The following is a 24884-nucleotide window of genomic DNA, read 5'->3' as shown; positions in this document are numbered from 1 at the left end:
AAGAATATCTGGAAATGAACTTTAGAGACTGAGTTGAAAGATGTAAACCATTCCTTTCTAAGTTTGGTTTTCAAATCAAAACATTTCCCTCATTTTGTAGAACACATAAAAATTTTTACAAAGCTGTTTTGCATACTGAAATTTTATGCTGTTTCTGAAAACATTGTTTGTCAAGAGTCAGATTCTTAAGGTGATGGATAAGGTACTACCCATGGAGCAGAGACTCTGGATGGCCTTTCAACCATGGACATGCTCTAGGGAGGGTGTACTTGTTGGGTCTTTAGTCCCTCCATGTGCACTCAACATCAGGATCTGGTTAAGGGTTTGGAGAGACCCATTAGCACCTCTGGATCTTTGAGTAACATTTCTTGGCAATATTTAAGCACATAGTCCTGAAGCATTTTTTTAATTATTTCAGTTTTTGAATATCAGTTACTCCCTTTTAGCTCTTAATTCTGTAGGGGAAATGCATCTTGTGTTGACAGGAATTCTGTTTCTGTGCTCATCCTTCTGATCTGTGCATTGACTCACATAGCTGTATCCATGTGATTTGACAATAACTTTCACTGGGATAATCCTACATAGTGTCTTCAGCTGTCATTTAAAAACAGACAAAAAATCCCTAAAACATTATGACTGAAAAATCAGTAAAACCTAGGAAATAAAAATATTTTACATTAATAAAAAAGGAATTCAGATTAACTTCCTTAGATTTATATAGCATCTACAGAAGAGCTTATCTGTGTTTTTATACATTTTATTTACCTGGAATCTGTAGATACAGTAATTCTATACTCTCTTGTAATTATCTGCAGAATTGACTATATGTGTTTGTTTAAAGGAAGAGCTCTATAGCATCCACTAAGTCATCAATATTCCTTAATAAAAAGCACCATACTCTCTGCAAGCACTTTTTGAAATGTATTTCCAGTGAATTGGTTAACAATGAAGGCATTTTTCTTGGAAATATTGCTTCTGAAGCTCTGCTGAAACCCCACTCATCCAGCTGTCCACAAACTCACAGGGAAACTTTACCATTCTTCCACACTGATGACATTGGCCATTGGCTTCTTCAAATAAAAGCCACAAAACTTTAGAGCTTCCAGTAACATTGTAGCTTGGAAATACCCATCTTGTAAATGAACAGTGGTTTCAATGTCACCTTTGTCATTCTGCTTCAGAATAGTCCACCAATATAAATCCATGTCAGTGATTTAAAGCATAGAAAACAGAAAAAAAGTTAAAAAAAAAAGATGTCAGAAATACCTGCCAACTTTCTTTTGCTTTTTCTTTTTTTTTTTTTGTTTCTTTTGAAAGTACAGAGGTAATGACTGGAATAATTTAAGAATGAATGAGAAAGCTAAATGATGTGCGCCTTAGTAACTGATTGAGCAGAGTGTTTGGATCACGGTGAACATCTGGAAGAGTTACTTGGCATATTTAAAGTAGGGAGGCTTGTACAAATGCAAAGGACCAAAAGATTAAGAGTTCAACAAATAGTGTAAACAGGCAGGATTGTAAATGTAAACTCACAGTCTTGGTCTGCTTCTGCTGCTATCATAAAATACCACAACCAGAGTAGCTTATCAACAGCAGATTCTCTCATAGTTGTGGAAGCTGGGAAGTCCAAATTCAAGCGAAGGCCCCAGTAGTTTCATTGTTTGGTGACACTCCACTTCTTCATACTCTTGTTTTCTTATATGGGAGAAAAGACTAGCTACTTCTCAGCAGACTCTTTCTATGCAATTTTATTACGTTTATCATTTAGTTGTGTGTGTGTGTGCGCGCGCGCGTGCATGTTGTTTGTGTGTGTGTGTGTGTGTGCGCGCGCGCGTGAGCAAGCGTGTTGTTTGTGTGTGTGTGTATGCATGAGCACAGCACAAGCATGCCCTGTTCTCTTGTGCCACAACTTGTGTATGAGGGTTTGAGGACCACTTGAGATTCATTTCCTTCCTTCTACCATGTGGGTCCCAGGGATTGAACTTGGGGTCTCAGGTTTGATAGTACGCCTTTTTCCCAGCTGAGCCTTCTCACTGATCCATTTGGATTATTTCTTGAGCATGCTCAGTCACTGCTTGTAACACATTCCCTTTGCAGATCAGGATGTGGAGGAATGTGACCCTTCCACACACAGCTCAGCAGTCACAGATAACTACTGAGATGAAGGTTAATTTCCCAACCTTAACCGTGTAGCAAGTATTTGTAAGGTGACAAAATAATTTGAGGTATTTAGATGTTACAAAAGTCAAAGGGATCTTTAAAACACATCTTAGGAGATGGGAACTCCCACCAATGTCATGAGTCACAGTCACAAAGCTAATTGTTATTTTAATTTCAACAACTGATTCCCAATTCAGTACCATTTTTTCAACATTACTAGTTAATTTATTTTGATTTTTAAAAGGCATCCTTCAGTATACAAGCAATGAACAACAACAAAAGAAAAACAGATATTTTACTTTAGAGAATTTAGGATGATCCATGAAGTCAGATGATTCGATCTGATTCTATTTTAGACAGCAGGCAAACTCAGGCCCCAGCTAACAAAAACATGGAATTCTATAAGTGTAGCTAGAAACTAGAAGATGGGTCCTCAGTAATCAAACCTGGGGACACGGTAAGAGCAAACACTATCTGCCTAAATGTTATAATTAAAAATGATCTCCGATGCCGGATGGTGATGGTGTACACCTTTACTCCCGGCACTTGGGGCATGCAGAGGAAGAAGGATCCCTGTGAATTCAAGGCCAGCCTGGTCTACAGAGCCAGTTCCAGGAAAGCCAGGGATACACAAAGAAACCCCGTCTCCCCACCCCCTCCAAAGAAAACACCCCAAAACCAAAACCAAAAAAATCCAAAAGTTTAAACAGCACACACAGACTACTTAGAACCCCACAGCTTGGCAGAGTTAGTCAGCAAAGAGGTATTCAGTGTTCAGGGTGTTGTGGAAATGCAGTGACTGTTTACTCAGAGGAAGAGCTGTTCCTATTGGTGTGCCAGATCCCCCACTCTCACAGGTCCTGCTACCTCCTGGTGAGAATCTCTTTAGCACAGCCATTCTGCAGTCAAGTCCACACCCTTGCATGTTAGATCACAGCCAACAATCCATTCTATTTATAAATGCCAGAACAATTGGTCATTAAGATTATCTGACATTTAGTATCATTTTAATTTTCATCAAGTTGTGTTATTTAAGTGGGCTGAACAGAAGGTTTTCTAAGATGATTGTTGTCCTTGTCTTCTGACCAAACATAAAACACTTCTACTAGCCAAATCTATGTAGATATCATGGTACAAAATAAGAGGTACAGCATATACATCCTGTCCTCTTCCACAGAGTTAGCTATTCTCAGTTCTTTTACCTCCCAAAGACTTGGTTCCTATCACCCGTGTATAGTCCACCCTCATAATAGCCACTGGTTGTTTTGTTCCCTCAGATTAAAGATTTTGAGTATACGAAATCATTTTCACCTTAGTGTCTTTTAATCGAACGTAACCCTTCTCCCCTACAAGGCTCTTAGTAAGTGTGCATTGGTCTAGATGTATTTTCTTATTGGAATTAAAATGATGTGTGTGAACTATTATTTCTAGCCATTAAAGCATTTTGTTATTGTTATTTGTACGTATTTCTAGGAAGATATAAACAAGCATTTGGAGAAATATCAAATAAAGGGTTTAGGCAAATTGGGGTAGATTAGATAACAGCATAGCAAGTTCAGATGTATTTAAATGAAATAACAGGGGCTCAAATAATGGGGCACAGTATACTATTGTAGCGCTCTAGAGTTTAATAGGAAATGTTTTTATTTTAAGGGCTATAAGATCATTTTGTAGCATCAGTTTCTCAGTTTAAAAGAAAGAAGTTATTCAAAGGAAAAAGACAGAAACTGAGAGAGCATTGAAGGAGTTTGCTCCCAAGTTTTATTTTTCCAAGTCTGGTTCAAAGCAGTCTTTTCACAGTTACTCTTCTTTCCATTTATAGGAATGATATTGACTCTTTGAAGAAGCATTTGTGTTCGAATTATCATAGGTCATAAAAATTAAAAATTCAGTCGATAGTTTGTTTCAGCACCCAGCCAGATCTTCCTTGGCCATGATTCTCAAGGGCAGTGAGTGTCTGTGGGGGGGGGGATGATTTTTTTTGTCATTCTCCAATGATTATATACTCCTATCTCATCTTGTAGAGCTTTTATTTCAAGGAAAACTGTGCATGAACTTCAAAGAATTCAAAGCATTCCACTTTCCCACTCACAAGGAGTCACAAAAATGAAACAAGGAAAAATGGTGTTTGGTACCTCAGTTGTACAATGTGACTATAAGAGATTAAAGGAGAATGGATGGCTGTTACTATAAAGTGATAGTCCTTTTATTTAGCCTATTTCAATAAGACTGCAAACATCCATACCCTTGGAAATACTATAAAATTCTCCCATCTGTTGGTAATGATGTGAGCAAAAGATTCAGTTTTGTTATACTATATACTATTATCATATAATCATCATTGGTGGGGAAAACGATTTGACTGATAAATATACAGCTTCTCATCTAGCATGATGCCTTGGGTAGAAATATAAAAGTATCTACTGTCTTCAGAGAAGTGATCAGCTGCCAATGGGACAGAATTGATTTACTTTTCATACATGCACACAAACAAACTAGTGTAATGGCATTGCTTCCAGCAGTTCTGAGTTCATTGGAGGCAAAGAGCTCATTCAAGACCAGTCAACACACAGAACTGAAAAGCTAGTGATAAAATATGCATTAGAAATGAATCCATAGATTGAGCATGTCTTGAGTAGGACCAAAGGTGAAGGAGAGGATTCTACTGACAACATGGCAGCTGTAGGAAATGTCTCCAGCTATGTGGGTCTAAGTGTGAGGAAGTATTTTTGCCCCTTTAAATATAGTGTTTGCAACAACTATTAGAAGATGTATAAGTAATATGCTCATAAAGTTGTTTTTGTTTTATAAAGATTTATTTATTATGTATATTAGTGTTTATGCCTGCATGTCTGTGTGAGGATACCAGATCCCCTGGAACTGGAGTACAAACAGTTACGAACTGCTATGTGGGTGCTGGGAATTGAACCCAGGTCCTTTGGAAAAGTAGCCAGTGCTCTTTACTGCTGAGTCAACTCTCCAGCCTTTGTTTTTTATTTTAACCAGCAAAAATTTACTCATTTTTTAAATCATGAGTTTAATGAACATAGGGGAATTTGAACAAAGTGGTATTAGGGTATCTGTTTTGTCTATTTAGAGCTTATATGTGGTTGGGTCTGTCTATAACATTGATGATGAATAAACATAGAGAGAGGATGCATGCTATGGCATATTGAGCAATATAAGTTATTTTGACATCTAAGTTAGGGATCCATTAAATGGAGATACATACAAACGATTTGATCACATTGCTACTACAGACCCATCAGAGTGCCTTTTATGTAATCATTAAGGAATACACAATGATCCAGCACCAACCTGTTTGGGTAGTGAAGCCCTTTCAGAGGCATTTCAGAAGAAGTGAAGGAATAGAGATCAAACAAATAAAAATGTTTTCTTCTATATTGCATTTGGCCTCATCCCTTAACATTCTACTTTTATAGTTCTAGTACTTCTTGATGGGCCACAGTATGTTTTCAAAAGCACACAGAACTCAGCATGTTTATAACCCTTGTAAGTATTAGGTCCATTTTCCTTCCACTAGAAACAGAGTTCTGGAATGTTCCTTATAATAAAGTTGTCTCAGAGGTGCACAGTAAGAGGAGCCGGACATTTGAAAAAGTTACAAAATGGCTTGCTATATGAAAGGCTGGATTTATTATGTGTCTTCTTTGATTTTTATAGAATCCATTTTCTGTCCCATTCTTATCACTGTTGAATCTATAGGAGGAGTGGATGGGAGGGTAGAAGGGAGGTGGGAGAGGTAATGGGAGGAGAGGAGGGAGGGGAAACTGTGGTTGGTATGTAGAAATAAATAAAAATTAATAAAAATAAAAATATGAGTCTGTATTGGTTTAATTTATTTACTACATTACAAACGTTTTTATTTATAGTTTCTACAAGTGATACAGCAAGGAAAATATTTATATATTAACTTTTTAGCATAAATTTCCTTATTTTCTTAAACAGTTCTTATTTTCTTGAGAACCCCAGTTCTTTTCCCTTCCTCCCTTCCTCCCTTCCTCCCTTCCTCCCTTCCTCCCTTCCTTCCTTCCTTCCTTCATTCCTTTCTTCCTTCCTTCCTTCCTTCTTTCTTTCTGTCTTTCTCTTTGGTTTTTCGAGACAGGGTTTCTCTGTAGCTTTGTAGACTCTCCTAGCACTCGCTCTGTAGACCAGGCTGGCCTCGAACTCACAGAGATCCTCCTGCCTTTGCCTCCAGAGTGCTGGGATTAAAGGTGTGTGCCACCAACACCCAGCGCGGAACCCCATTTCTAAGCTTTACTTTTTACCAGGTTGTACTTTTGAATTCTGGTCATAAATTAACCCGGCAAACTTAATAGATCCCATTTCTCTCTATAAGATTTGTAATTATAAGTTTCAGATTTAGACAGTTTTTAATCTTTTGAAAAAAATTATTGAATTAGTCATAAGATATTTGTGGTAATTTCAACATACACCACCCCTTCCAATTCCCCTCCCTCTTCTCTACTCCTCTCCCCTTCTCCAACCCTCACCTTCTTCTCTCGTGCTCACCCTTCTTCTGCGAATCTCATCCCTTTTCTCCAACTCTCACCCTTCATCTCCAACCCTGACCTTTCTTCTCCAACTCTCCCCTTCTTCTCCAATCCTGTCCTCTTCTCCATCTCTCACTATTCTTCCCAAAACTCCCCCCTTCTTCTCCAACACTCCCCTTTCTCCAACTGTCTCCTTTCCCTCTCCCTCCCTTCTCCTTGTCCTCTGTTTTCCTAGTGAAGATGATACATTCACTACAGATAATTAAAAATAAGAAATATACAGTGATAAAGGATTATCACTAAAATTGATAAGGATTTTAAGAACACTCTTTCCCCTGAAGGCTGTCAATTCTCCTTAATGAGGACAGTACAACACTTCTTTGTGCCAAGGTGAACTTTGCTAATGCCCAGTGTGTCTGCATGTACAGGAATGCATCGTTGGCTCTATTTCAGGCCTCTTTCTCTAGACACTTTATAATCTTAGGTGTTTATACATCAGGTTCTCCTTTCCTCTTTCTGCCTTTGTCTCTTCTCTGTGTACATATACCTTCTCACACTCTGACCTACATGATACATTTATTTGAATGTGGAAGTAGAACATTGCAAACCAAAACATACTCAGAACTATGATTCTAAGCCCCCTCTTTGCTTCCAAACACTCTGATGTGTTCTCGTGTTTCTCCATTCATTTTTTTCTTTCTGATTTTTGAGACAGAGTTTCTTTTTATTTATTTAACTTTATTTTATATGCATTAGTGTGAAGGTATCAGACCTCCTGGAACTGGAGTTTAAGACAGGTATGAGCTATCATGTGGGTGCTGGGAATTGAATCCAGCTCCTCTGTAAGAGCAACCAGAGCTCTTATCCACTGAGCAATCTCTCCAGCCCCAGATAGAGTTTCTTTGTGTAGTTTTGGAGCCTGTCCTGGAACTTGCTCTGAGGACTAGACTAAGTGCTGGGATTAAAGGTGTATGGCACCACCATCCTCAGAATATTTCTTATTTCTTAGGCTACAAACATTAGTGTTTATCCTTGATTTCTTTCATTCTCTGTCTGTCTTCACCATACTTCTGGCAAGTCATTTTTACTTCTCCTTTATGAAATTCACGAGTTCCTTCCCACACTCGCTCTGTATACCATTGTTTTCACTTTACCATCCGTGGTCTTATTTTTAATTTATTTTGAGAATTTTATATATGAGTATTGTATATGCATTATTCCTTTCTCCACCTTCTCCTTCCAGCAACATCTCCCATGTTTTACACACACACACACACACACACACAAACACACACACATGTTAACTTAGTGTTGCTCATATATGTTTAAGAATGATTTCTTAGAAGTAGATGACATATCTAGGGGATTGTCTCTAGGAAAGACTAATTATCCCTGTTTCAGGAACCACTAATTGCACATAGCTCTTCATCTGGGGCTTCTGCCTTGTACAATTTCTCCATTAACATTGAAACATCAACTGACATTGTCACTTTCCAGATCTTGTTTAGACAACCATATTGTTGAGAGTTCCTGTGAGTCTTCCCTGTCATATGTAGCAGACATGATCTCACAGCAGACATCCTCTCCTGATCCTCTGGCTTCTATAAACCACCCACCTCTTCTTCTTTGATGTTCCCTGAGTTTTAAGTGTGGTTGTATTGTAGATGTATCAGCTGAGGCTGGAAACCCCACAATTGTTCTCTATATTTTGTTTTTTTATTATTTATTTTTATGTTTAAATTTAGATTAGAAACAAGGTTGCTTCACAAGTCAGTTCCAGGTCCCTCTCCATTTCCCTTCCCTCCTCCCATGCCCTCCCCCCAACCCCCCCAATATCCCTTCATTTCCCCAGGGAGGGTGAGGCTCTCCATGGGGGTGTTCACAGTCTGTCATTTCATCCAGGGCAGGGCCCAGACCCTCCCCGAAGAGTTCAGGGTGAGAGTGCATCTCACATTGATGGATGGGAGTCCAAAGTCCATGTGTTTACCTAGGATGTATACTGATGTACTGCCCAAGGCTCAATAGATTACCTAGGCCTCCTCACTAGAAACCCCACAATTGTTCTCTATATTTTGACTAACTGTGGCTTCTATAATGATCTTTGTCAACTGAAAAAGGAAGCTTCCTTGAGAGGTGAGAGCTACACAATTAACTTACAATTTTGTGTTTATGGATTAAACTTCTGGAAGAGTTCTCCTTTGGCCAGTGGTTAGCCATGTTTTCTAGGGCCCTGTGCTTACATGTTTGTTCTTTGTCAATATCTTTGGCACCCAGTGTCAATTACTTGTTAGCATTTTGCTTGTTTGTTTTTGTTCCCCCAGCTTAGGGTGTTAACCCTGTTTTGTCATCTTGCACACTGTATTCATTCTGCCTAAATTTTGTCACTTATTCACAGATATTATTTATTAGTGCTTCCAAATACCTTTAACTCAGACTTCTTCCAAGATTTATTTCTGTTCACTTATATTTTTAATTAAATATCCCCATTCATATGCTTATGCGTGCACCCAACAACCTCATCATCTGCTCTGCTCCAGTCCTGAATGACTTTGCATCCCTACTTTCTCGAGTAGAATCAGTCTTCATCCTTTCTCCATAATCTTTTCTGGAAAGTGTTAGATTGAAAGTAGAGTAGGTGTGCTAGGGTTATTTATTCATTTATTTATTTATAACAAAATTTCTTCCTGTCTCTTCCACTTTCAATAACACCCCAAAGATGAAAATATGATTATGTATCCTTGCTTAAAACTCTCCTTTCTCCAAGATTCATGGACCCCCCTGCCAACATACACATTCAGACAAGAGGAACATAAATTAGCTGTTTTTCAGAAAAAATTTTCTTTTCCTGCTGCTAGCATAGTCCAAAGATTGCAATGAGCCAAGTCTCATCAATCTGCTTGCTCACTAATGAATGAATGATGGCGTGATTTATTAAATAAGTATTTCATGGATATTCCCAAGTGTTGTCTCAAAAATTCATAGCATGTCTATATATTAATTTTTCACTCTTGTATCCAGTGAGGTCTTCTGATCTTCATAAGCTATGCTACCTTTTTCTCTACAGATTTATCTTCTTGCTGGGCAAATGTGTGTGTAGTATTCATCATAATAACTACAGTCAACCTTTTCTAATATTGTTGATATGTATAAAGTCCCAAATCATGAAAAATGTGCAATCTTTTCTGAATTTTATGTTATTGGAAAATAATTTTAACAATTTTAATATTAGAAAAGAGAAATTGACTTAGTATTCTGAAGATTTTCTTTCATGTGTGTATGTAAGTCATAAGATAGAAAAACAATTAGTACCAAGGAAGTCATGTCCATGTGTTTAAACTTTAAGTATTTAGAAAACACTATAAATAAGTTTTATTTCTTTTTCTTCGTTACCATGAAGTGGCAAAAACAGGCTCTTAAAATGGTTATGTGTGGTATTGAGAGGGAATATTCTTATCCCCTACTTAAAGATAAAAAAGGGGTCTTTCTCACTGATGCACGAACTTAAACTATAAAATATAAAAATTGTTTAAGGTCTCAAAACAAACAAAAATACTTTAAAACTGTGAAGTTTATGATATCAGTGCATAGTTTTGTTAATGCTTGGTATTTTCAAAACAGTCAACAGGTAGTAATAGCCAGGTGTGGTGGGTAAAACACACCATTAATCCCAGCAGTTTCAAGGCACAGGCAAGTAGTCCTCTGTGAGTTTAAGACCATTCTGGTCTACATAGTAAGTTCCAGGTTAGCTAGGCCTACAAAGTGAAACACTTTCTAAAACTAACAAACAAATGACCAAAAAAGTGATAGGAGCATTTTAAATAAAGAGCCACAACACTAACATAGTCAAAAAAAAAAAAAAGAAGAAGAACATAACAGACAATGGTAATCCAAAAAGCCTTAGCACCAAATTTATGTAAACATAAGCTTACTTTTTATTTATTTATTATTTGTTTGTTTAGTATTACATGTTCTGCAGATCAGAGCTAAGCTACAGAAAGACCATGGTGAGTATAACCACTACATCTCCAGTACTTCCCTCAGTACTCCACAACCTTATCCTCTATTACTACTGTTCAACTTTAGTGTGTTTTAGAAAACTTTAGTGATTAATTTTGTCTGCCAGTTTCATACATGTCAATAATATATTCCAATTACACTCTCCCACAACTCTCTTGAATCTCCTACTTGTCCCTCCTAATTCCCTTCTCCAGTCCAAATTCTTTCCAATGTTCATTAATTTTGATTTGGTTTTGTGACCATCATAGTTTAACCAGGGCCAGCTGAGTAACCTCTGCATTGGAGGTATCCATTGTAGCTGGCTCACCAATGAACACACAGTTGAAGGAAATGGATGAAGAAAATTCTGTCAATAAATTCAAAATTAGAAAATAGTTTAGCAGTGAGGGATAGGGTCCCCAAGTCTCTTCTCGATCCACGTTTGACTGTTCATGGCCCATCCTTATGAAGACCCTGTATAGGCATCCAGAGCTTCTCAGAGTCCATGATTGCACTAGAGCACCTTGCTAAGATGAGATCTTGCAGCCCTTCTCCCTTTCTTCTGGCTTTGACGGTCTTTCCTACCCCTTTTCCACAATGTCCCATGAATCTTTCAGAGGATAATAGAAGTCATAAATGTCTTGTTTAGAGCTGAGCATTTATTCACGTCTTATTCCCAGAGCCTTGCATACCCATGAGTGTCCATGTTCTCCATCATTCCACATTAGGTGGCTCACAACTGCCGGTTACTCCAGCTCCAGGGGTCTCTGATACCCCTGGCCTCAGTGACACTCGCACTATCCCCCACCCTTTCAGCAAATAATAAAATATCTGTATTTGTATTGATTTTTTTGAGCAGCACTTGCTCAAAGAGAACCAGCTTTCATTAGAGAAACCTTTGAGGTGAAAATGCAAGAGACACTATCAAAGTTTTTTCAGTATAAATAAATGTCTGAGCTAAAGAAATGACACTTCCCTTAAGGTAAGCGGCACTTTTGTAAGCAACCTTCCAAAGCATTTCAAGAAATAGTGATATTTTACATTAAAAAATAAGAACACAACCAGATGACTATTTGTTTTCTTTTTTACTAAAAGTCATTTCTGAAGGCTTTTGACCTTGTACATAGGTATTGAGAAAGCTTAGTGACTATGGACTAGTAAATCAAGGTATTTATGTATTAAAAAAGTATGAAATATGGATGCGCTTTGAGGGTTTGAAGTTAAATAAACCAATAGCAAAAAGATAAATATCACCTGTGTCTACTTCTATGAGATTGAGATATCAAAGTTAGCAAGGTTTGTAGGACTATGCAGAGAGCTGTTGATAGTGATGGAATGGGAGGGAGGAGACACAAGATGCCACTAGCCAAAGAGCATGAAGTCAATCTGAGTATGTTATAAACATATACATATAAGTGTCTAGCATCACCAACACTGTGTTATACATATGAAAGAGGGTAGTACTACTATGGAGCATTCTTACAACAATAAAGCTAGCTACAATTCAGAGGAACTAACAGTCCATTTCTGAACATGTACAGAGACACTTATGGGATAGATCAAGTTTCATTTTTTTCACCCAAGATATTTCCTCTGTTGATGAGCAACCATCAAATCCAGCAAAAGCTGCTGTGAGATGGAAATTACCTTGTACAACATAGACAGTGCGATGAATTCCATAAAACCTGAAATCAAAGTAACTGGGCAAGTGCATGAGAGACGGAGCAAAACAATGCTTAAATTGTGACCATGGGCATTTGGCCTTCTGATTTCCAAGCTTTCAAGAGTGAAACAAAATCTCCCATGGAGACTTAAGGACTACTAAACTTGAGAAAAAATTCAGTTAGACAACATTAAAATCCAAGACATTGAGCAGATATCTGAGTAATTTATTCAAACTGATCGACATCAAGAACTGAGTAAATTCTCTGAATCCCATTATACTGAGGTTAGAGATGACTCAGGAAGTAAAAATAGGGATTATATACTCCTGGTCAAGGGGGACCCAGGAGACACTTCAGAATAATAAAGTATAAAAACCTTAAAAGCGGCAGAGTCAAGAAGCTTTAGTTTTCCAGAAAGAACAAACAATAACAAAATAAGTCCAAGACCGGTCAAGTAATTGTCACAGCATTAACCAGCACACTTCAGTCTGTTGTCTGTTGCCGCATGGAAGAAATCATTCAGGAGAAAGCCCACTAAGACACCAAAGATGGTGTTGCTTAGTTACTCATAACCATTTGGTGGCATCCCGGGTTGCTCAGCATTTTCAAGAAGCACTCTGTGTGTGCATAAGGAACAGATGGAGGAGGCCATGCGAAACCATTTTTCACTGTGAACTTTCTTCATCTGTGTACTTTTGTGCTGCCCTAGCACGCTCCGAGGGGCTGTTCCAAAATGCAAATGACCACAATAATAATAAATGTAGAATTTCATGTATCTTCTAAATATTAATCTTGTTATGATGAGTTTGCTTTGAAGGAGCTTATGCTGTCTTTTGGAAGGAAAAAAAAAATGAGTTCTTAAGCTTCCTGGCTGAGGACTCCTAGGAGTTGCCTGGGGGCACACTGTCCAGGGGGGGAAGGACAAAGCTTTGGAACCAGACTGACTCCTCCAAAACCCTCCCTCGGCCGTTCTGTGCCTTTGGAAAAAATGACTTAAACTGTCTGAGCTTTGATGTCTCATCTCCTTCCTAAAAGCAGCAATGCTCCCGTGACGGATTACTGGGAGGATCGGGGAAGGAAATCCCTGTTACACGCCTGGAAACTGAGTGCTGGTTTCCAGCAAATGCTAACCTATCTGTTGGAAACTAGAGCTCTGCGCATGTCTTCTCTTTTGTCCACAGTCTTGAACATACCCATGCACAGGGAGTCTCATGGCTCTGAGAGAGACCAGAGAACCTCCAAAAGTAAAGTGGGAGGAGAGGGGTTCACTGGGTGGGTTGGTTGTGGAGCCAAAACTGTTTGGAACTTGCGCTATTTTAAGATCGCTTTACTTCCACAATTAAAAGTGAACTTTTCTTCTTGGATCCAGCAGCAGGGTTTCTGAAGTATCATTGGACACTACAGAGAAGAATTTATTTCTATGTTAAAACATTTGGTTTAGTGTTTATTTATTTTTCCAGCATTTATCTTCTTTTAAATGCCAACCCATTGTTAAAAATAGTGATTTATGTTTCTGTTTAGTGTCTTAGCAAATGAGTGTGGGTGTGAGAGGTAGAAGTTTTTTAGGCAAACAGAGTGTGTATCTGCAGCTATATATTGCACAGGCCTCCGGTTTATGCTAAAAATGTGAATAGTATGGAACTGTAAATACATAATTATATATATGTATATATATACATGTGTTTTGTCTTCTATGTATATACATATAATGCAGTTTTTACTCTATGCATAACTATAATTTATAAATGAAGCACAAGAGATTAAATGTAGCATGAAAAATAAAGGACCCAGAGACTGATATTGGTGTTCAAACTTCAAACTGAAGATCAGAGAAGCAGAGCAGCCAAGCCAGTAGATCTTACCTCTAACCAGCTGAAATGGCAATCCTGTCTCCATGAATTCTCAGAGGCAAAAGCTCTGAGTTCCTGTCTCCTCCTCCTTATATTCCTTTCCCCACCAAGCCATGTCTTCCTGTCTCCACCTCCATAGTTCTGGGATTAAAGACATGTGATCCAATGTGCCGAGATCACCTTTGTGTGAGCTGTTTCTTTTAGGACTGGATCAATTTTATGTAGTCAGTGTGGTCTTGAACTAACAGAGATCCATCTAACCTTTTAATCCTGAGTCCTGGGATTAAAGGTGTGTACCACCACTGCCTGGCTTCAATAGTTAACCAGTATGGCTGCTTTGCTATTTTGATTTCCTGTGGTTTTAGTAAAGCATAAACAATATATCAACATTATTAAAACTATATTAAAACCATGATTTACTATAGATTCAGTTAGTTCAACATTCCATTCTTTATTCCCCTTTTATGCCATGAACTTTCACTTTTTTGCTGAAGTATAGTAGATTTTCTATTTATAAGTTTATTATTGACAATTTAATGCATATATAGAATGCATGATAATTACCGTAGCTACACCCTCTCTTTTCTTCTTACCAGTCCATTTATCCCTCTATCTTCCCTATAAATCCCTTTCCCACATTCATGCCCTTCTGTTTTGTTTTGTGACTCACTGCTTTAATAAGGGCCATCTATGTGACCATGGGTTGTAGAGGGAGAATGACCCATGTCCTATTCGGTGCTGAGCATCCAGTCATCACTTATTTGGGCATTGCCAGGGCGATGACTTTTCTGCATTCACATGGTTCACTGACAAGAAATTACTCTGACTGAGACTGAGACGTTGACCTTGTCTTATTTTATTTGGTTTTGCCATGTTTGGTTTCTCAGATGTCTACACTTCTATGGAAAGAAACAGAGAGATGTCTATACTTCTATGGAAAGAAACGGGGTGAGCACCGGGAGGAGTGAGGGAAGGAGAAACTGTGGACAGGATGTAGTTTTTGAGAGATGAATCTAGTTTCACCATGAAAAGAAAGAAAGAAAAAATAAGATAATAGAACTTTCCCCTGACCATAAGATATGAGATTTGTATTGATCACTGTTTTGTTTTGCTTTGTTATCCCAGGAAGTGGGGAGAAAGGAATCCTTCACAAAGTGATGACTCAGTGTTCAAAAGTTACCAATTTACTCACTAAGACAAGTATTCTTTATTTAAGGGAAAGAAAAGAAAGGTAAAAGAGAATCCTAAGATGGATAGGGGCATGGGACGAAATCAATGTTCTAAATAAGGAGAAAGAACTCATAAAAACTTTCATTCTTGGACGTCAGTAGGTTCCATCCCCATCCCAGCCCAGTGAAGCTAAGGGAGGAGTTGAACAGAAGAAAACAGGCTAAAGTGAACAGAGACAAGCTATCTTGAGGATATTAAAAGCATCAACTAGTTTAACATTGAACTTAAGAAAACTTTGTGAAATGAAACACCGAGGCTTCCAATCACAGCTCCATCACTTGCCAACTGTGACAAAATGCAAATAAATAACCTCAGCCAGTACAGGGCACCAAGCAGACACCTCATGAAGTCTTGTTGTCGATGATGTTGATTTCCATGATCGATATCCTTTCCACAGAAAATGCTTCTGATTGTCCCCACATTGTGTTAATAAAAAGAGAGTAACTGGATTCTATTTTCACATGTGTGATCATGACCAAGTTGATAGGATAGAACTGCATTTTAGATAAGCTAAATCATTGGTATTATTTTTAAACAGCATTAAAAAGTCATATGCTAAAAAGAACGCAAATTAGTAATCTAATTAAATCACTCACAAAGTGACAGATCCAGTTAACAGAAGTCAGTTTGTTATTACAGACCAATTATTAGAGTGAAATACTGCAAGATGTTATGTATCATTACGAGAGTCCAAACATTTCATTTTAAACAGGCAGAAAAGTACAGATTAATCAGTTTGTTGATAAGTTAAAAGCTCCTTTATTAAAATATTTATATCAATTGTATAAAGGAGAACACCATCACTGAGGCTCTAAAACTGACTCTGGGGCACACTGAACTACATTCTTTTAAAACATATCTGTAGAAGTACTCTCATTGAAGAAGTTTCCATGTTACAACATTTAATTTTGAGATTAATATTTTCATTTTGATATTCCATGTTTTAAGTAAAATGATTATAGCATAGCACAAGTTATTTACTTACATTTTATAGTGAATGAACATAAATGCTTTCTGAAGTATTTGAATTTTCAAAGGACCAGTGAACATTGTTTCTTTTTCTTTTCCACTTAGTTTCTGGCCTTCAGTAAGCCTAGGAAAATCTTTATGGTTTCCCAAATATTGTACTACTAGAACCAAATCATTTAGATATTTTTCAGCTTCTTGACTAAATAGACAGGGTTCTTATTCTAGGCTCTACGTGTTCTAGGAAAAGTTACTGATTTGTTTAATTCCTCATATTCTTATTTAGAAAGTCAGGATTAATAATTTCCCCCATGATTTTATTGTGAGAATTATATGCTTGCTTCTGTACACATAGCATACATACTACTTAGCAGTCATGCACACAATAATTGTCATTGTTCAATTTTTATTACTCTTTAAGAAGTATCAGTCATTTTGTAAAATTCATTTGGGTACCATTGATGACTATTTTGAACAAATTTGTATGTTACAGTGAAGTGTGTGAGTGTGTAGGTAAGGAAGCATTCATTTATTACATTTGGTTTTTGACAGAAAAGCAGGGTTTCATTATATATATATATATATATACATATATATATATAAAGAATGTTTTCTGGGCTGAATATAATTTGGACAATGGGAAATGATTATAACTTTTCATGGTGAGCCTACTCTGGCTTGACCAGTTTGTTTTATCATCCTTTGTCCTTACATGAAATATGTGAGGATGGAGAATTGCTTTTAAGGAACTCATAGCATGCCCAGGAAATATGCACAGATCATACAAAAACCATTCTTTAACCAATGCTGAAGCACAAGTGTAAGGTAATTGTTTAGAGCTTTAGCTTTGAGAGAAGTATAAGAGGATAAAAGTAGAAGAACAAAAAAGGCATCTAAATTCAAAGGGATGGAGTAGATAGACCAAGCCTTAAAAGTCATTCAGCCAAGAGGAAGAATGTGGACTTCTTGAATGATAGGTTGGGTGGTCCTCAAGACTGTGACCTATTTGGAACTCACTCCAGGATTTATGAGCAAGGACAGAGGATAAATTCTTCCCTTCAAGATTAATTTAAGGCATACTTACAAGAACACTACTTCTGTGCATGTTTGGGGGAAGTTGTGTGAACTTATTATGATTGTGGTATTTTAAAATTGGTTGCCACCAAAGGACAAAGTTTTTGAAACAGCAAGAAGAAAGTTAGTAAATATTAGTACTTCCTAGGTGTGCATTTCTATTTTCAAGTATAAATACCTGTTTAATTAAAGTCTACAGAATCAACCAGAGATGTCATTATATAGAAATATTATACAAACATATTTCCCTTTGGTAGATTAAGAGTTAAGTGAAAGCTTTATATATCTTAATAGCATCTAGTCTTTTCTTCCTTTGAAGACTATAGCTCTTTGCCCTTTATTTGAGCAATTAATTTTTTTCCATAAAATTATTGTGTTAGTTATGGTTTCTATTGCTATGAAGAGACACCATGACCATGGCAACTCTTATAAAGGAAAAACATTTCTTTGGGTGGCTTACAGTTCACAAGTTTAGTCCATTATCATCACGGTAGGACATTGCAGCACACAGGGAGACACGGTGCTGGAGGAGGAGCTGAGAGTTCTACATCTTTGATAGGCAGGCTCCAGGAAGTGAGCTCTTTCACTCATGTGGTTTGAGCACATATGAGACCTCAAGCACACCCCCACAGTGACATACTTCCTCCAACAAGGCCATACTGCACCAATAAAGTTACACCTCTGGATAGTGGCACTTCTTTTGAGGTCTATTTTCTTTCAAACCTCCGCAGTTATCAACTCTTTACATAGTGGCATCTTGTTTTAAATGAGATGAGTTAAGACTTAAACAAGAAAACAATTTCTTTGAGCTCTCATGCCTGAGAAATGGTGGAACCATGTGTTTTTACTGAAGATTTAATAATGTTAAACGGTATCAGTTGAAATGTTAGTAAAGTGTCAGATTGAAAATAGAGGAGTTTACAGTATATGGGATGTTGTATAGGAGATCACTGTTTAGAAGGAGAATATAAGACAAGGAACAAAAGCATAGGACAAGAATCACTGTAAAAGAAAATAGAGATTCAGAATGGAAAGAGAATGAAATATTGAAGGCAATTTCTAAAGTCTAGCCTTTTTATTTTTAATTTTTTTATTTAAACATTTTCCTATGTTTTCAACATATTATTTTCCTTCCCTACCTCCTTTCAGATCTTCCCCTACCTCTCTAGTCACCCAACTACATGTTCTTTCTTAAAAAAAAAAACAAAATAAAAACAGAAAATAAATACCAAATCCAGCAAGTAAAACCAATTAAAAAACACGACCCTCCCCCACCAAAAGTGCATAAAAAATATGAGGTCTGTTTTGTGTTGACCTGTGGTCTGCCCTGGAGTGTGGTTAGAGAAACTATGTTAGATAAAATGGATTTTCCCTTTTCCAGTATCAATGTATCAAGTATCAACGTCAAGCAGTTTTTTTGTGTTAGGATGGGAATTGTGTCTACTTCTGCTTCTCCTCCTCTGGATGTGTCTGTCTTGAATGAGTTCGAGTGTTGTGTGTGCTGTCATAGGCTCTAAGAGTTCATATATGTACTAGTCCTGTTATGTCTTTGAGAAATATTCCCCTGTTAGAATCATCTACCACCTCCGGCTCTTAAAACCTTTCTTTCTCTACTTTCACATAGATCTCTGAATCTTAAGGTATGGGGGTGGGACGGGCATCCCATTTAGGGCTGACTTCTCCAAAGTTTCTCATTCTTTGCATGTTATCCAGTTATTGAGTCTCTTCACTAATTGCCATACAATGCAAGCTTCTCTGATGAGGGTTGAACAATACTTGGATCTATAGGTATATCATCATGTCATTAGGAGTCATTTTATTGCTATGTTCCCTTAGCAGAATAATCATAGTAGTTTTTCACTTAGGGCTAATTCTCTGTCTAGCTTCAGGTTTCTGTCCGTTTTAGCAATGTCAGTTATGGAGTCCATCTCACAGAATGGGCCTTAAATGCAATTTAAAAGGGGGCATTGATTACTCTCATTGCATCTGTACCACAATTGCAAGAGCATATCATGTAGGTTGGTCACTGTTGTAAGCCACAGTGATTATAGCTGAGTGATATTTGTTATTACTTTTCTCCTCTGGTAGAATGCAACAATTTTCTATTCAAGACAGGAGAAAGGAAGAATGTAGTTATATGGACATAACTATTCATGCTTGAAGTTAAGGTTAGCAAGACAGTAGGTTGGTACCATTTCTGCCCTGGTGCCCAATAAAGATAAGACTTTACTAATGATAGACTCATTCTTTAAATCTATCTTAAAATGTAAGAGGCTTTCTTTGGCCTCTCCCATTAGTTGTCATATTCTAGGTTCTTCTTTTGGATACTTAATAAGTAAGAGGATGCTCATAGTAGATGTAAAGTGCCATTATCATCATATATAGGTAGCTTCAGTCAATCACAGGATAAAAACCCAAATAAGTTGTTTGCACTTCTATGATTTTCTGTTCCGCTGCATTTGTTGTGTTTTGCTGATCACCAGGATTTAAATACTGGCCTATTGTTTCCTGGTCTAACTTCTCCAACCACTGCTCCTGCAATGTAAAGTGTGCTAGTATTATAAGTACCTCTTGGTACTCATTTCCTATGGTAGGCATACTTGTGCTTCTCTTATATTAGTTATGTCCCAGATATGACATACTTACCCATTACTCTGATGTCTTTTACAGAAACTGCCTCTTTGGGAGCCAGGACTGGTGAGGATGAAATAACAGAGCAGCAGCTGAGGGCAACCTCAGGTAATTATATCTATCCCTCTCATGAGTTAGCCTCGTCATAAATAAACTACACATGTCCTTGCCATAAATTAGAAACATGGTTAAGCATATTCAATATTTAGAGAACTTTAAGTAGATTTAATTTGTAGAGCAGTTTCAAGTTCTCAGAAATACTGAAAGGTATGGATTTTGTATTCCATTGTTATATCATTTTTATACCATTGTTACCATCCCACAGTATGGATAAGGCATAAGGGGCCCCTTCCGTGAAATAATATTTATATGAAAATAAGGATAAAAAATATTCACAATCAGGTAACTGTGGTAAAGGATATGAAGTAGGTGAGCTTCTTAACATAAAGGCCATGAGCACAGCCTAAGATATTGTAAGAATAAAACTTCTGAAGTGATTGTTTGGTTTGCATACCAGTTGGGAATCTCATCCCTGCAGAAAGCTTGTTCTCCTTTTCTAAGCTCCTTAGTTGCCAATAGTTCTTTGTTTAGTCTTGGAGAACATGGATAATTCCCTTTCATGTTAGCTATGCTTGTTCAGGTTTTAGTTAGGCAGCCATATTGTTGAGGTATCATGAGTGCTTTTCTGTCATTTCTGGTTATACAACCTCACAGGAGATTGCTTGGTCCTCCGTCTCTTACAATCTTTCTTTCTTTTTTTTTTTAAATTTAAGTTAGAAACAAACAAGCTTGCTTTACATGTCAATCCCAGAATCTCAGATCCCCCTCCCTCCCCTCCTCCCCTGACTGCCCCAGCCCACCCACCCCAATCCCCACTCCATTCCCCAGTGAGGGTGAGGCTCTCTGTGGGGGATCTCCAGAGTCTGTCATTTCATTCAGGGCAGGGCCTAAGTCCTCCCCCAAGTGTCTAGGCTGAGAGAGCATCCCTTATTGTGGGATGGGCATGCAAAGTCCATTTGTGTGTCAGGGATAAATACTGATCAACTACCTAAAGCCCCCTAGGTTGCCTAGGCCTTCTCATTGGCACCCACATTCAGGGAGTCTGGATCAGTTCTATTCTGGTCTCCCAGCCATCAGTCTGGGGTCCAAGAGCTCCCCCTTGTTCAGGTCAGCAGTTTTCTCTGGGTGTCACCAGTCCATTCTTGACCCCTTTGTGCATCACTCCTCCCTCTCTGTCACTAGGTTCCAGGAGTTCAGTTCAGTGTTTAGCTGTGGGTGTGTCTACCTCTGCTTCCATCTGTCACTGGATGGAGGTTCTAGGATGGCATATAAGGAAATGTCAAACTCATTATCAGGGAGGGGCATTTAAGTCTTATAATCTTTCCATTCCCCCTTTATTAATGTTTCCTGGGCTTTAGGCACAGGAGTTACATTGTATATTTATGGGCACCACAGGATCAGTTTTTCTCTACATTTTAACCAGTTGTAGTTTTCTATAACGCACTCCAAGTGATTATACCCATATAAGCAACACTAAATGGACTCACCAGGTTCCATTTATATATTTATACAACAATAAAAATGAAATAAAAAGAGGCCATGAATTTGAGGGGGAGCAAGACAGATGGTTTGAGGGAGGGGAGAAGAGGGTGAATTAATGCAAGTATATCTTAAGTAAAATACTCATCTAGTAAGTTATCATCTCAGGTAAATAAATTTGTTCTATTTGATTAAAAAAAAAGAATAGAAATTCTTGGACCTTACTCCAGACCTACAAATCAACAGCACGGTGTAGATGATAGCAGTTGCTGGTAGTCTCAGGACGCTATCATCTGAACAAAACGTGAGGTCTTTATTTAGAAGGAGTGGTGAGAGTTCAGGCAGGAGATGCCCAATGAGATAGGTCCTGAGTGTTGAAAGTTGCAAGCTCTAAAACAAAACAAAAGACCAAACAAGTGGGAGAATACTTTGCCATGAAGATGGGAAAAAGTTGGCTTTATTATAAGAAGCTAAACAAGGTGAACACAGGGGAAGATTGATGAGAGAGAAGACAGAAATGTAAGGTAAACCCTAAAGCAGGCATAATCTATTCAGCTGAGTCATAGCTTAAGTGAAATAGAAAAATGCAAAAGTTCAAGCAATAAAAGAGATCAGCTGTATTTATAATTTAGTATTCACTACATATGAGTAGAAACAGAGTTTGCTGATGGATAGGATGAGGATGTGTTCATGAGAGAAAAAAAACAAGTATTGTTTGTGGTTGATGCTCTCACACTGCAAACTGAATTGGTGAATGCAGGACAAAATGGAGTAAGGTTGGCTAAGCATGATGATGAGTCTGGATCTGGCACATTAAGTTCGATATGTGTTTTAGACATCTGTGTATAGTGGGCTAATTTAATGCCGTGTGTTTTAATGAGTTTATCTAAAGAAATGATATAGATAGAGAAGATGGCTGGAGGTATGGTTAGTATTCAGGCATCAGGATTGGCCTGCGCTTGGGGTTCTAACCGGAAGAGCACCACCCATGCACATTCACTATGTTCCCTTTTAAAAGTGCCCTGCTCACCTCCTCCTCCTCCTCCTCCTTCTCTCTCTCTCTCTCTCTCTCTCTCTCTCTCTCTCTCTCTCTCTCTCTCTCTCTCTCTCTCTCTGCCCCCCCCACTTCCTCTCCCTCTCCTCTGCTCCTGTCCCCAGAGGCCACTCTCCCCTTTTTATGATCCCTTTCCCTAATTAAAAAAAAAATCCTCTGCTGGAACCTTGTCACATTGTGTCTTTATGTATTGTGCTGCTTTTCCGCTATTTAGAGGTTATACAATAGTGGAGGCTCTAACCTAGGGGAATAAAGAGGAACTTTCAATACACCATAGCCCCAAACAGTGAAGTCCACGAGAACCATATTTTCAAGAAAAGGAAAATTAACATCCGCTGAACAAGAAGCGATCCGTGTTTTTACTGGTGACTGGGAGAAGAGAGCTTGGTGTGAAAAGAAGTCAAGCTTCTAGCTCTTGGTACTTTTTCTTTTTCTTTTTTTTTTTTAAAGAAAGTTATACAATGAATGTGATTCAGCAGAAAAAGATTTAAAAGAAAAGAATCAGAAATTGAGAACACATTACTAAAGCACAACTCACCTTAAATTTTATTGAGGGGAAATAGAAGAATTGGGTAATGTCTGAGCTTCTCTTTTCCTTCCCTCAATTTCATTTCTTGAGTTAATTCCATTTCTAGTCAGCATGTCTTGTTGTCTCCCATATTCCAGCTACTACTCCAAGTGGTTTAAGTATATGTTTCCTTAAATATTTATGCATGTATAAATATATATTTAAATCTCTACTCCCATAAAGAATTTACCCATTAGTGGAAATAGATAATACACAAACAATATTGACATATAATGTTATTTAACATCAACACACACAGAAACAGCTGACCTGAACAAGGGGGAATCTTATGGGCCCCAGACTAATACCTGAGAAACCAGCATAGGACCGACCCAGACACCCTGAACGTGGGTGTCAGTGAGTAGGCCTGGGCAATCTGTGGGGCCTCTAATAGTGGATCAGTATTTATCCCTACTAAATGAATGGATTTTGAGAGCCTATTCCACATAGAGGGATACTGTCTTAGCCTAGACACACGGGGGAAGGCTAAGGGAAGGCCTAGGCCCTGTTACAAATGATATGACAGATTTTGAAGCTCCCCCATGGAAGACCTCACCCTCCCTGGGGAGCAGAAAGCAGATGGGATAGGGCTTTAGTGGGGGGCAGGGGAGGAGGGGAGGGAGAGGGAACTGGGATTGGCATGTAAAACAAGCCTGTTTCTAATGGAAATAAAAAAGAAAAAATAAACAAATAATTAAAATAAAATAATTTAAAAAAAGCATCAGCACATACAAAGAAAATCACAAATCCACACAGAAACATTAATTTTAGTTAAAATCTCAGGAAACATTTGTTGGAGAAGGAAACAATGAGTAATACTAGTAATAGTAGGACACTCATTTTTAAATACATGGTTCCTATAAAAATCACTTTTAATAGATTTCTACACATCGGTATATAAGAAACCTATAAAGTGGCTATTCTTAATTGATTTTTCCACATGCTGATATTTTCTAAGTTGGAGACAAAGGAAAAGTGGGAGTTACCCGGTGAAAAAAGTTGTACTAGATGAGGAAAAGGTACACAGGAGGATATACAGGGAGGAGTGGCTGTTTCAAACAACACTTACAGGCTGTAACCGGGGTCATGAACATCACCTGGATAGAACTTTATCACAGACACAGTTAGGGATCACTCAAGGTTAAACCTGCTTAAACTGGGAACTTTACAGTTGGGCTCACACAATGTGTGTTTAAAATGTCTTGCAGGTTCTTCTGATATCTGAAACTCTGAGAAGACAGTTTTCAAGCAATTTATCAAAGATCATTTAAAGAAAGATGAATCTGGGACATAGATCAGGACCAGGTGTTGGGAAGGTGTCCTTGTTATACACAAAAGATTGAGAGTTTTCTATGCAGGTGATGAAGGGCACAGGAAGTGGAGCTTAAGTAAGGCAGTTAGATGTAGGCACATCAGATTGGGAATAGAGTTAAAAGACAAGAGACTGGACAAGGAGGCCATAGATGAGTCCAGGAGTGAATTCTCACACTAAATGTGTCTTAGATGAAGATCTTCAATATGTAAAACAGTAGATGTTTCTGCTTCTTCATATGTTTAAGAAAGTATGTCATGAGTCTCACTCATGTGGAAGCTGAATCGGTTTAACTTGTAAAAGTAAGTAGAGAGTGGGCATTAGGC

At 37.9% G+C, this 24884-nt stretch overlaps 1 protein-coding gene across 1 annotated transcript in view; it reads left to right on the top strand.

The window, feature by feature from the left end:
* Nucleotides 1-24884, top strand: part of Zfhx4 (zinc finger homeobox 4) — a 187081-nt gene that overhangs the window by 132787 nt on the left and 29410 nt on the right. The window contains 1 exon segment of the mRNA XM_005066775.4: nt 20125-20193. Coding sequence (XP_005066832.2) covers nt 20125-20193 — 69 coding nt within the window.

Source organism: Mesocricetus auratus, unplaced genomic scaffold (genome assembly GCF_017639785.1).
Source record: "Mesocricetus auratus isolate SY011 unplaced genomic scaffold, BCM_Maur_2.0 Super-Scaffold_6730, whole genome shotgun sequence".
Taxonomy (NCBI): Eukaryota; Metazoa; Chordata; class Mammalia; order Rodentia; family Cricetidae; genus Mesocricetus; species Mesocricetus auratus.
This window is presented reverse-complemented; position numbering and strand designations above follow the sequence as displayed.